The following is a 14,031-nucleotide window of genomic DNA, read 5'->3' as shown; positions in this document are numbered from 1 at the left end:
ATGATTTTCCTAATTTTCCATGGCATCCTTGAGATACTGCCATGCTCCTAAACCTCACAGTGTTCATCAGAAGCATGTCCCTACAAAGATCCTACCATGAATGTGCTCTATGCCTTAAGGTGGGCGTTAGAAATTCACACTAAACATGTCAGATGAATCTCTGTGATGTGCAGCCAAGGCTTAAGGCCAATCCTTGATGACCAAGCAGCATATGTGCTGGTGGCAAGTCATAAATACAGTGCCACCATGCTCCAACCAGTATTCAACAACTTGCCACCATAATGACAAACTACCACAATCTTGCTCACCTTCTCAGCAGCCCAGTGGCATGAGTGCCTGTCCTGAAATCCAGTCGGGTCATACCAAATACGTGGGACCCAATGCCTCAATGCAGAGACGGGTCTAATGCAGAGATGTAATTTCACCAGTGTTTGATGATGACTGTGGGATTGACGCAGTTAGTATGTTCATACTCAAAACCATCATGAAGCTATATAACTTTGTCACAAGCAATTGCGAGTCGACACATGGAATGGCCTTGCTTACCCTGTAAGGACCATCCACATTGGGTCCTGATGCCACAAGGTCTTCATCTTGTATGAAGAGGGCCTTGAACATCACTCTGTTTAACTGTCCCAAAGAAACTCAACAGCCATTTCTCAGTCTGTCCTTTCATGTTTTCTAGATTTAGATAAATGGTTTTCTAGCCCATAAAAGCTGATATGGTGTTATGTGGTGTCTCAACAACCAACCAACACACCTAGACCCAAAACTTAAAAAACGTTATGTTTTTTTCTTCATTGCACCATTGTCACGGTTAAGAGAATGTATAGATTCTAATTTGGTTGATAGTTTTTTGTCCTTTTATCATTTTTCTTCACAATGCTGAATAACTCTTTTTTTTCTCCTTTGAAGCTGCCCTCAGTGCTGAACCTAAATGCAACAGACACACTGTCTCTGATGAGCAAAACCTCTGCAGCGGCAACATCAGTTATTGAGGAGGTGGGTCAAAATTTCATGTACCTTCAGGAGTCTGAAAATGAATCTGAAGAAGGTTAGAATTCATTCGACTTTTTTCTTATCCTCTGATACCTAGGTGATCCGGATGCAGAGCTCCATGGTCTTTAAGGCAGCTAATTCCCTGGATTTCAAAAAAGACATGTTTGGAAGCATCAATATTCTGCTGTGTGGTAAAAAGCCTAACATCAGTTCAACCAAAATGTCCTTCAGTTTACCCTCAGCAAGACCAATGGATAACATGTCCGTTTCAAATTTGGGCAACAACTCCGGTAAGTGCTACAGCTGAGCTTGTTTCCTTACCGGACAAATTGTTTAAAGCCAGAAAATACAGAGAACATCAAACACCAGAGATATTTAATGATGTATCAAACTAATGTATGTGTATTTTATTGCCAGATAAAAAAATAAATAAAAATCTTATGCTTTTGTAGAAATTACATGTGAAATTCAAAAAATTTGAATATAGTGCAAAAGTTAAATGGTCTCTGAATCTAAGTTGAATTACTGGAATAAATGGACTTTTGTGCTATATTCTAATTGAGTTTCAATAGAAGGCCTGATCAGTTTCACAGACATTCACAAAATAAAAAAAATTAAATGTCTCTCTTTAGTTGTGTTGGAGATATTGAACATATTATATCACACAGTGCCTCAGTATTGAAAGGAAATGGGCTCTTTTTCAGCTAGTTTAAAGCTTCGTAATGACAAAAAGGCAGCGTAATTAAATATCACAGTTGATGCAGATGAGAGGTAACTTCTTGTATTTCCTGTTCACGACGTTCTGCCTCGCCGGGCTGGTGGGGTGGAAAGATAAATTAGTGGGCTTCGGTACAGAGTGCAGCCAGCTGTGTAGGGTTCACAGGATGTGACCACTTGTGCACATCCAGAAGCAGGCACCTGTGGCACAGTTGGCACCCTCACCAGAGCTGGAAACTGGATTTGATTAGAAATACATCACTGCAGTCTGTGTCGGTGGCTTGCACCTGCTGCAGCCAATCAAATAATCAAAAATAACATTTTAAATCTGTTTTGCAGCCTGACATGGAGATGCTTTTACTGGAAATCTGCTTTTGCCAAATATTATCTGATGTCAGTTGTTGAGCAAAAAAGCATTAAACAGAAATTTAGCATGTTGAAATTAAATATAAGCAATATAAATGTCCAAACGTGGACATTTATGTAAGGAGGATTTAAAGCACAACTACCCTGAGAGTACACAGGTCAATAACTTTGTTTAAAGTTTGTTCACTGGTAACTACATCCTGCACATTTTTCATTTTCAGCCATTGCATTCAACCACCAACAGATGGTTGAATTGTTGTTCTTTTATTTGATTCAAATATAGCAGAAACATTTTGAATAAAAAGTCAATGACACAATTTAATTAACCAAAATTCAGGACTTGCTTATTTTTTACACTTTAACCAATTTCTTAAAAAGTGGGTTTCAGCCACTGTCGTTAGAAAATTTACCAACTTCACACAGGACCGCCCTCTGTTGATCAGGAGCAGCATTTAGTTTTGTGGAGCAGGTAGGTGCCCTAGGGGGCGCTCTTTACCTGTAGGCTGTTAGCTGTTCTCTGTGCTGGTAGCTAAAAAAAAGGCTAGCAGTTAGCTTTATAGTTCACCGACCATGACTAAAAACACACTAGAAGAAGAAAAAGAGGGTTCGCGTCTTTGTTAGCATCATGGCGGAGCCAGGAAGTAAAAGTGAGAGAGAAATGACTTTGGAGGTGAAACGAAGAGCATCGGCACGGCTTACACTAGTTTGAGGGAACTAAAGGAGGCTACAGAATCACAGACAGATGGTGAACTGGCTTTGTTTCTACTGGAATTGTAAGCATTAATAATTTTTTTTCAACAGTGTGGAGCTTTTTAATTTGTGGTTTATTTTAGTATTGGTTGGCTCAAGTCAACATTAGCTTGTTGGTAGCGCTAGTTACAGCAGGCTGCTGCAAGGCTCTTTGCAACAGTTGTAAATCCAATTTTAACCAGTGGGGCAGAGGGGCAGGAAACGGTTCTGTGCTACTTAAAAAAACACCTGGTATTCCACTAATTGTTGTTATATCCCTCCAGTCTGCAGGCAGTCAAATCTATGGTTGATGTTTCCCCAGCTTTCCACTGGAAGTATTAGGGTCACATAACATCTGCAAAGCTAATTAACATGTGACGATTTTCAATTGCAGAAAAAAAAGTACTTCATTATCTCTGTGGCCGAGGTAGTAGTGATGGGAAATCTGGCTCTTTTTGGAGAACCGATTCTTACGGCTCGGCTCACTAAAATGAACCATCTCTTTTGGCTCTCAAACGGCTCCCCACAGTCTCAGTTTTTTTTTAATTAAATTTTTACCAGAAAATTATGTAAAATTATGTATTGAAGTACGGAATGTCTCTACAGCCGTCATTAGTGTCTACAGAAGGGATTAATCATTAAATCAAACGTATCAGATCTGTTCATGATCTAGAACATGCAGGAAACATGCTGGAGGTAGATTGCAGCACCAGGTATGTCAACTAAACAGCAGCCCAACCACTCCAAAGTTGCAAGTGTGATATTCTGGCTACAGAGGGCGGTGAGGTCGTGACCTTTCATAAAACCTGAAAAGGGTCATTTTAGCACATACTGGCTCAAGAAAATGATTTTAAAATATAAAGTTGCATCAGGCCGCCAGGCTTTACTTGCCCACCCGCCAGGCTAAGTGTCATGCCCCGCCCCCCTCCCCAACCCTACCGTGTCCGCTGACACGAACGGCGCAACAAAACTAGAGCCCTCCATCAGCTCATACTGGTGAGAAACAGCACCGGAATGTGTGCAACCACCCGCTCTCACAGAGGAGCGCTGCGGGACGGAGCAATTTGCTGGTGATAGTGGGGAAAGGTGTCTATTACGTCATGTGCTGCTTATGCATCCAATGCAAAGACCATTACAGGAATAGTGGTAATGCCAAAGTTTATAGACTTGGGATGACAATAGAGGAACATTTCACAACTTATGCAATTCATAGACAGACTGATTTAAGCAAAGTAAATGAATTTGTCTCCAATTCTAAACCCAAATCAGTCACCTCCTAGGTATATTTCTTGTAAAATGAATTTATTCCAATTTCCTACAATGAAATAATACATTTAATATTGCACAGCTTTAAAACTCTGGAACATTTATTATAGCAGATACACAAGGTATTTATTCAATTAGTGAAAGTAGAACCAAAACCATGTTCTACAAGCAAATAAGTGTCACCCTTTGATCTAACCTGGTAAACATTCAGTCCTTGCTTCATTAAAGTGTGTTTTTGATGTTTGAATTAGCCCAGCGGTTGAGGACTTTATCAAGGCAAAACAAGCACACTGTGCATGCATAAAGAATGATTGAGCTTTGTGAGTCTGTGAAGTAATTTGTTAACCAAAAAAGGGACCAGAATGAAGAGCGGTCCTCTAGTGTACAAAATTTGAGAATTTAAATCTGACCTGAACCAATAGGGCATGCTTCATCTCCAACACAAGGTTTTTACGGATGATTAAAGGGTATATAAAGATATTCACTTGTTTGGGAGGAAGTTTCTCAAGGTGGAAACTGGGAATGTGAAAATGTATCCATTTGGTGCAGTTTTGGCACAAACTCAATCTAATTTGTATTATAATTATAATAGGAGTGTTAACAGAAAACTTTAATCACCAAATTACATGACAGCAACTGAATGCATGCAGGCATCTAAATGTGATGAAGACAGCTTGCTGAAGTTCAAGTTAAGCATCAAAATGAGAAAGAAAGGAGATTTAAGTGACTTTCATTGTGACGTTGTTGGAGCCGGATGGGCTGATCTGGGTATTTCAGGACTTGCAAGGATTGAAACCAACATCAACTTCAAGGGTTTGTAGTGATGGCTTTGGAAAGCAGAACATGTCCTGTGAGGAGCAGTTGGTTTGAATTATCCCGTTTATCAGAGGTGTCAGAGAAGAATGATCAGATGGTAGAAACACTACAGGAGCTCGAGTAACAATGGGTCCCACCCAAGGTCTGTAGAACAGCGTCTCTGAACCACAGCATGTCAAAACCATGTCAAACCTTAAAGGCATTGAACAGTTGTTTAATCAACAAAAGTACAATGATCCCTAGTAGCATGAACTGTGTAGGCCTTGCAAGTCGTACTCAGGGAAGAAAAACACCAGTGCACCATTTTCAGGAACTAGAAGTGAGCCACATCAAAGCTGAGCTTCAGACGGCAGGGTTTGGAGTCGTATTTCCTGACATTTGGGCATCTCGCCTCTGATTGGATAACATTAACATAATTCTACCACTTACTTGCAACGTTGGTGTTTTATCTCCACAAATAACACAAGCCTGGAGGAGTTCTGTTGTGTGGTGGAGTTGCTAATGCTAACAGTTAGCTTCTACTAGCTCAGTTGTTCTCTGCTGTTCTCTGCTTCTGTTCCCCGTCGTGAGCCAAGATGGGTGAGTCCATGAATGTTAAGTGACAATGTGACGTAGATCTGTCAGAACTTTTATCAGAGGCTAATGCAGCAGATATGTGTAGGAGACTATTTTCATGTTCAGTTTCCATGAACAACTCGGAGTGACCGATTATAATCATGAGTTTTCAGTGAACCACACCTCTAAAGCAGATGGACTTCCGCAGCTGAAGAACACAACAGATGTCATTGTATGGGATTAGATTTGTTCCAATAGGATCAAGAAAAACAATTTAGAGGCAAACAGAAAAAGGAAACATACTTTATTACTAATTTTAAGAAGTTGATTCAGATAGTACATTTAACTTTTGAAGCTATTTTTTTCCTTTAGTTAATATTTTTGTTTTGCCAATTTCTTAATTTTTGTTTGATCGTCAAAGTGTTTTTCTTGATCATTTTAAGAAGCTGATTCAGATCGTAAGTTTTTCTTTTTAAACTTTTTTTTCTCTCAACGTCTTAATATTTGTTGATCTCCAAAGTGTTTTTCTCGATGCTATTGGCACACGTCTAATCCCATATCATTCCTGTCAGTTAAGTACCTGAGGAGTTCTCAGGTATTTCAAGAAATCTGCTGTGGTCTAGCATAAATTAAAGCCTTGGGAATCTGCCCCGACCTCTGTTCACTCTTCTTTCTAGACCAGGATCAGAGTGGACTCATCTTCTTATTCTACTTCCAGTAGGACAGTGCTCCAGGTCACAAAGCGCAGATCATCTCTAACTGGTTTCTTTAATGTGAGAATGAGTTCACTGATTTCCAGTGGCCTCCACCGTCCCCAGATCTCAGTCTTGGTACTATTGAGGTGTGCCTAATAAAGTGACCAGTGGGTGTACATGTACAGGTAATTCCGTTCAATAACACACATATTCCTGTGTAGATATCTCATTTCCTAACCACAAAGACCATCTGCACTTTAGGTTAACTAACTGAAAACGGTCAGCCTGTGCTGCATATGCCTCAGACTGTTTCCTGTTAAAAATTATTCAGTGAGCTTTTTATTTTGCCACAGGGAGACAGAAGTTTAATTATTTTTGATGCACAAGAAATAGATCCTTCCATTCATCCCGTGCTATAATCAGAGAGAAGCCCATGGTTTATCTGACCTTTGAAAAGAGACACCAATTTAATCTCACCCTGAATTTCCGGAACATGGTGATAAAAACATTAGGTTTGTCCAAAGACCATGCAATTTGGTTAAACTTGGATTTCAGGTCATTTATATTAGAATAACCATTATATTTAATTATCTGCATGAGTTCCATTTCACCTTAATCTATGTTCCACTCAATGCAGTGCAACAAAGGCATACATGCAGAGTCCTAGCAAACTACCTGTAATTAATAATATGTGCATTCATCATTCACTGGAAAAACTGAGTTGCTAAAATAGAAATAAAATACTGCAAAATGCCTGTTAATCAATAGGCTTCTGTCTGTTAGAAGGACATGAAAGGAATTGTTCTAGTTGATGGTGTGGTTGCTGTTTGGGGGCAACTTAGAAAATAACTAAATGAGTTTGTTCCATAAAAGCTCAGAGCATTAGATGTGCAGCGTAACATCCTGTAGCCCCGTGCTCATTAGAGACCCCGTGGTCCTGTTTCATTAAATGCTTGTTCTTTGGAGAAAAGTGCACAAAATGAGATTTTAATAAGAAGCTTTTCTCCAGAGAGAATACTGTTACTCTGCAGAAGAAAACTGCACGCTCATGCCAGTGCAAATTAACAAAGACAGTGTACCCTCCTTACATAATAAGCAGTAACATTTCAGTTAGCATGCTAATGGCTCTTTCAGATTTGCTGTAGCATTTCAGTGTGTTGGTCTATGTAAATGGGCTTGGGATCTGCGGGTTGTCTGCATAAAGGCCATTTATGCCTCTTGTGTAAGTGTGATTGTAATCTCACAGGAATTGTTTAATAAAGGCCAAAACTTTGTTAGTGGTGAGTTTCCCTCTCAGGTCATTGTTGACATTTGTTATTTTTTTAAAATGAGGACAATAGGTATTTTTGATTGTTTCCTTTTTTTCTTCAGTGTGAAAAACAAGAGTCGTGGATGAAGTTGAGATATCTATATTTCTGGATACAAGCATTAAAGTGATCTTATTCCACAGGGTGGCTGGGTTTAGCATTGGTGAATGTGTGTGGGTGGGGCTGGAGAAGTGCCGCTGCACCTTTGCATCTACAAGAGTCAGCTGAAGTGATTCAACCATTTGACCGAGGTGCCCCCAATCGTCTGGAAGTTTTCCATGAATGTCCCACTGGGGGGAGATTTCCAGGAAGTCCCAGAACTTGCTGGAGGAATGGCTTAGGAATGCAACGGGATGCCCCAGTGCGAGCTGGGGAGTGTCGCAGGGAAGACAAATGTCTGGGTTTCCCTCCTGGATCTGTTACTTTGTGATCCAACCTTAGATTAGCAGAGGAAGTGGGTGGATGGCTCAAGAAATTGAAATGGTTAAACAATTACATTGTTGTTTCTCAGTCGATTAATAAAAGTAGAGTAGAGTATACACCCTGGGACTGGGAGATTGGGGTTCAAATCCCGATCTGGTCATACCAAAGACTAAAAATGGGACGCAATGCCTCTCTGCTTGATACTCAGCTTTAAGGGGTTGAATTGGGGGGTTAAACCACCAAATAGTTCCCGAGCACAACCACAGCTCGCAGCTCACCACTCCACACGGGGATGGGTCAAATGTGGAGATTAATTTCACCAGTGTGCGATGACTAATGGGACTTTAACTTTAAAAGGTGCTAAAACAGTGGTTGGATTTCTGTTGGAATTTTATGGAAAAAAATAATACTTTCCATGTCCATCTTTCCATACATACCTGTTTCTATGCTAACTCCTGCTTGTTTAGCTCCCTTACTGTTGGAATTTGTAACCATTGTTTTGCTAGCTAATATGGTAACATGGTTAACTAGCATGGTGGACAAACTAGCTTAGTTAGCTCACTAACTTTCTCTTTGACCCTGACCATGGTTGCAAAGAAAAGGGATAAAGGTGCAGCTAGCAAGAATATCACTTCTGTTTCTGTTTCATGACCGTGTCCAAGCACTTGAAGATTTCTTTCAGTCTGACACAATTTGATTTGTTGATTATTTTTCTGTGTTTTATCACGCAGCACATTAAAGTGGAACTTACTTGGAGTGTGTGTGAAATACAGAAATACAGGGCAAAAGTGTTGGTACCCTTCAGTCAATGGAAGAAAATCCCACAATGGTTACAGAAATAACTTGAATCTGACAAAGGTGATAATAAATAAAAATTATATGAAATTTAAACAATGAAAGTCAGACATTGCCTTTCAATCATGCTTCAGCAGAATTATTAAAGAAATCAACTGATGGAACAGGCCAGGACAAAAAGGATGGTTTCACTAGAAAAAAATGAAAATAATGTGACCAAAGGGGCATGTTAATTCAAGGTGTGTCTACTAATTAGCATCACGGGTGTCTGAAATCTTGTAATCAGTCAACAGACCTATATATAAGGCTCCAGTTAGTTACCATGTTGTTTGGTGACATGGTGTGTATCACACTGAACATGGACCAGAGGAAGTGAATGAAAGAGTTGTCTCTGTAGATTAGAAGGAATATTACTGTAAGACCATCTCCAAGCAGCTAGTTGTTTCTGTAACTACAGTTGCACATATTGTTCAGAAATTTCAGATCCATGGGACTGTAGCCAACCTCCCTGTACCTCCAGCAGGAGAAAAATTGATGACAAATTAAAGAGTTGGATAATCCGTGTAGTAACAAAATAGCCCCCAAAACTTCTAAATAGATCCAAGGTTAACTTCAAGCTCAAGGAACATCAGAGTCCGATCGCACCACCCGTTGCTGTTTGAGCCAAAGTGAACAGGGAGATGACTAAGGAGGACACCATTGTTGAAAACAAATCATAAAAAGCCAGACTGGAATATGCCAAAATGTGGACAAGTAACCAAGCTTCTGGGAGAATGTCCTATGGACAGATGAGACAACAATGGAACTTAATGCCAAGGCACATCGGCTCTATGTTCACAGACAGAAAAATGAAGCGCAAGAAAATAACACTGTCCCTACTGTTAAACATGGAGGAGGCTCTGTTATGTTCTGGGGCTCCTCTGCAGCATCTGATTCAGGGTGTATTGAATCTGTGCAGAGTACAATGAAATCTCAAGACTATCAATGGATTCTGGAGGGAAATGTGCTGTCCAGTGTCAGAAAGCTTGGTCTCAGTCACAGGTCATGGGTCTTGCAACAGGACAATGATCCAAAACACACAGCTAAAAACACCCAAGAATGGCTAAGAGGACAACATCGGACTGTTCTAATGGGGCCTTCTATGAGTCCTGACGTCAATCCTATCGACCATCTTTGGAAGGAGTTGAAACATGCTGTCTGGAAACAACGTCCTTGAAACCTGAGACAACTGGAGCAGTTTGCTAATGAGGAGTGGGCCAAAATACCTGCTGAGAGGGGCAGAAGTCTCATTGACAGTCAAATGGTTGATGTGAATGGGGCTTTTCTTATACAGGCGGATGTCTAAAAGGTCTCTATGTGCCTTTTGTCAGAGACTGATATCAAAGGCAAGCTTATTTAACTTTCTATTGAAATACCATGAGACAGAGCTCAAGTTGACTGCCTGTTGGAAATGAGTGCTTTTTGATTGGTGCATGAAGTGCTTAGTTTAGATTGGCATGGTGGACACGATTTATTTCGTCATTCTAGAGTGTATCCAAGGTGCACGGCCTCTGATTGTGTCGTAAATGTAAGGTTTAGTCAGGAGTTTTCCCAAGTTAAAGAGATACCAGTTCCTTTGAGTGTACATGCATGTGTGTGTGCGTGTGTGTGTGTGTGTGTGTGTGTGTGTGTGTGTGTGTGTGTGTGTGTGTGTGTGTGTGTGTGTGTGTGTGTGTGTGTGTGTGTTGTACCCATATTTGTAGTGCTCTGACAGCACTATCTCACCCAGGTACTGAACTGAGCTCATCTCCAGGGTCCAGCTCAAATTGATTAAATTTGTCAGGTAAGTTGAGGGGCTGACTTAAGGCTCCAAGCAATTATTTCACTGTGACTAAACCTAGTTTAAAGAACAGATTTCTTGTTCACCTTCTGCTCTGTAACAAAGTAGGGCTCTGCTGTCAAAGAGGGCTGCATAGTTTTAGAGAAAGGATACCCCCTGCAAGCCGATGCTCCATTTGGCTTAAAGCACAAAAAAATATATAATTATAACATATTTTTAATAGAGCAAAGCCATGTCGTTTTCAATATGAACAAATGCACTTTATTATAAGACATGTAGGAATGCTGATTAGAATTTGAAACAAATTGCAGGCAACCTTTTGTTTGGTTTCCTGTATTTGGGTTCCTAACTTTTTTATTTTTTATTTTTTGCATTGAGCTGCTTAGAAAAGGACACGGTAGTACTTCCGTGCTCCAGCAGAGGGCATTTAAAGGATTTATTACCGATGACATCTCTGCATTTAAATAAAGTGCTCAGTGGAACAGAATTGTGTGTTTTAGAGTAATATTGTATAAAGACAGATTCTGTTGTAATCATTTATTAATCCAAGTCTTTTTAAAAATTCTGGCAAGCTTAGTAGGCACCAGAGATTGTTGCTGGCCAGTCAGTGCTTTTATTTTTTAATAAATGTCCCCATGTACCTTATTTATCTCACACGGGTCTTATAAGGGCTTGAATCATCCTTCCAACTTCGAGGCGTAATTACTGCAACCCTGTCTCTGCTGCATTAGACAACTCTGTTACATTGCGTGTAGCTGGTTGAACATTCCGCTGCCTGCTTACTTATCTGCAAACGACATGATCGTATCACTTCAGTTCTGTCCCTGTTACGCTAGCTGCCCGTTTGTTTTAGGATTCATTTAAAGATTTTAAATGCTTGAATGGTCTTACATTTTGCATTGACATGTTTCCAACAGGAAGCTGAGATCGGATTCTCCGCTGCTCCTGGTTGTTCCCAGATCGCATGTCAGAACTTGGGGTGACAGAGCCTCTTCTGTCACCACTTCCAAATTATGGAATGCCCTTCCCCTTGATATAGGGACAGCCAGCACGTTGGATGATTTTTAAAGAACAGGTTCACTGAGAAAACTGTTTTTTACTAATTATTTTTGACAATGATCAGTCACTCGGAGTTTTCCATGCAGGCTGAACATGAAAATAGTCTCCTACACCTGTCTGCTGCATTAGCATCTGATAGAAAATGGACTGTGAAACTCTAGGATTAGAAAATCCTCACAGATCTACATCACTCTGTCACATAACATTCATGGACTCCCACATTTTGACTCATAACAGGGAAGGCTGTTGTAGGTTTATTGTCCAGGAAACAGCAGAGAGCATCTCGGCTAGTAAAAGCTAACCTTTAGCATTAGCAACTCCACCACACTGCTGAATTCCTCCAGGCTTGTGTTATTTGTGTAGATAAAACATCAACGTTGCAGAAAAAACAGAACCAATGGTAGAGTTGTGTTGCTGTTAGCCAATCAGAGGCGAGATGTCCAAATATCAGGAAATAAGTCTCTAGATCCTGTCGTCTGAAGCTACTTTCTCCACCGGATGAATTCTCTGTGCTGAAGCAGGAGCATCTGAACTGCGTTTTCTCTGAGTAAGACAAACCCCTCCTTTCCACCGGAGCCGTCAGCAGCATGCTACTGCCGCAGCACGTCATAGCTGCTGATAGGAACCGCTTTGGTCAACAGAACCTTTTCCACCAGAGCCGTCAGCAGCGCGAGTCGGCCGGGTCTCAGGAGCAGCATGTACGCCTCTGAAACGGGTCAAGTCCAACATTTTTGGGGAAGGAAAGAGGAAATCGGACATGGAATCGGAGCGAAGCTTCCCGAGATTTTCAGAGTAAAGAAACGTACTGCCTTCCCGTTGCTTTACTTAAAAAAAAAAGTAACCACCTAGCTAGCGGTCTCCTTTGTTTTTCCATAATGGACGACGAAATGTTGATTACTGAAGTGGAGAAGTACCCAATCCTGTTTGATCCAGTCACAGTTTTTATAAAGACAACGTCAAGAAGGATAACGCATGGAGTGACGTATCTGCGGTTTTGGGGCAAGATGGTGAGTTTATGCTAATTATTTATGTGATTTCTTTTGTAGTTTTCCCCTGCTTGTTGTTGTGTTTACTGACAAAGTCACGCGTGATTTTGCTAATGTCGCGTGACTTCGTGTTCTGTCGGTGACAGCTGCTCCCCTGCTGCTTCACATCTCTTGGGAAGGACCACGCAGCAGCTTACGCGAGCAAGAAGTGCTGCTGCACTAACGCTGCACTAACTTGCTGCTGACGGCTCCGGTGGAAAGGAGGGGTAATAAGGCATTCAATCCTACTAGAGAACACTGCAAATGTGTTAAAAATATGAGTGTAGTCTACCTTTAAAGTCTCTTCATAGACTGTTAAGTTGTTGTGCCCCAAATGATCGTGTTAGAGAAGCCACCATTTGTTCGAAAAAGAAAATATCATAATTCAAAATAATGTAGTTATTTGGGATTAGTGTACACTCACACATAACTGATGTGCCTCCAAACCAAAGAGCCAAGCACAACACCATATGGCTGATAATACAGGAAACTAAAAACTTTCCTTTTATGTAGTGCACTTTGTTTATCACATTTTAAGAAATAGTTTTGTTGGAGCAAAGATGACGCACTAAAGTAAGGAAACATTTTTTTCAGTCTGATAGCCCAAAATGACACAGTTGGAGAAAATGTGATCAATATTTCTACCAAGAGTAATATTTGTACTGTTTATACTTTTTGAAGAAAAGGAAAACCGAAGGCTTAGTTTGAAATTAAATGCTGACAAAAGCATCCCTTTCTAATTCTCTGTCTGAATGCTTTGTTTTTAGGAGAAAAAATTGCATTTGCAGTTAAATTATTCTCTTTAAATCACCAAATATGGTATTTAATCTATGAATTTACCATTATGATTAAGAAAGTAAAATGCAACCAGTTAAGATGAGCTGCACAGCGTATTTTGTGAAGCAAAAACAAACCCAACAAAACAGAACTAACAAAGAAGCGCAAAGACAAAAAAAAAATCCTTGATTTAAAGTCAAATTCACAAAAAAGCAAATCCACAAATACATCTGTTAAGACCTAAATATTCAGTAGAAATGAAAAACAAAATTGTTTACAGCCTGCTGTACAAAAACGGTTTCTTTTTAATTAATTTCTACTTTGAGGGAAATTTTAATTAACTCATCTGTTTAAATGATATCAAAACCTGAAGTTAAGCGTTGTTCAGTGTTTTTAAAGATGAATCCTTCACCCAAGAGTTTTGCCTTCAAAACTGTAAAAAAGAATTATGAAATCATTGCAAAGAATAAAAGAAATGTTGGGAGAACAGCCGCTAGAGTATCGCTGATCGTTTTGAACCTTAACAACAACAACTCAGAACAAGTAGTTCAACATGGAAAAACCAATTCAGTTCTTTTAGGTGTGCCATGATGTTTGAAGTCATGGTGAACAAAACTGTTATGCATTAGATTTTTGGGAGAGAGAGAGAAGACCTGCTTTGAAATGCTAATGCTACCGTGTGT

The 14,031-nt window shown here is 40.0% G+C and overlaps 1 protein-coding gene across 2 annotated transcripts in view; it reads left to right on the top strand.

Moving 5' to 3' along the window:
* LOC107377411 (phospholipid-transporting ATPase ABCA1) overlaps positions 1-14,031 on the top strand; it is a 324,049-nt gene that overhangs the window by 40,626 nt on the left and 269,392 nt on the right. For both annotated transcript variants that reach the window (XM_054747824.2, XM_015946964.3), the window contains exons 8-9: positions 916-1,002; positions 1,097-1,289. In XM_054747824.2, the coding sequence (XP_054603799.2) occupies positions 916-1,002; positions 1,097-1,289 (280 nt within the window). The remainder of the gene's footprint in view (positions 1-915; positions 1,003-1,096; positions 1,290-14,031) is intronic.

This window comes from Nothobranchius furzeri, chromosome 2, assembly GCF_043380555.1.
Source record: "Nothobranchius furzeri strain GRZ-AD chromosome 2, NfurGRZ-RIMD1, whole genome shotgun sequence".
Lineage (NCBI taxonomy): Eukaryota > Metazoa > Chordata > Actinopteri > Cyprinodontiformes > Nothobranchiidae > Nothobranchius > Nothobranchius furzeri.
Note: the sequence above shows the minus strand (reverse complement) of the source record. Positions and strands in the feature narration are given on the sequence as shown.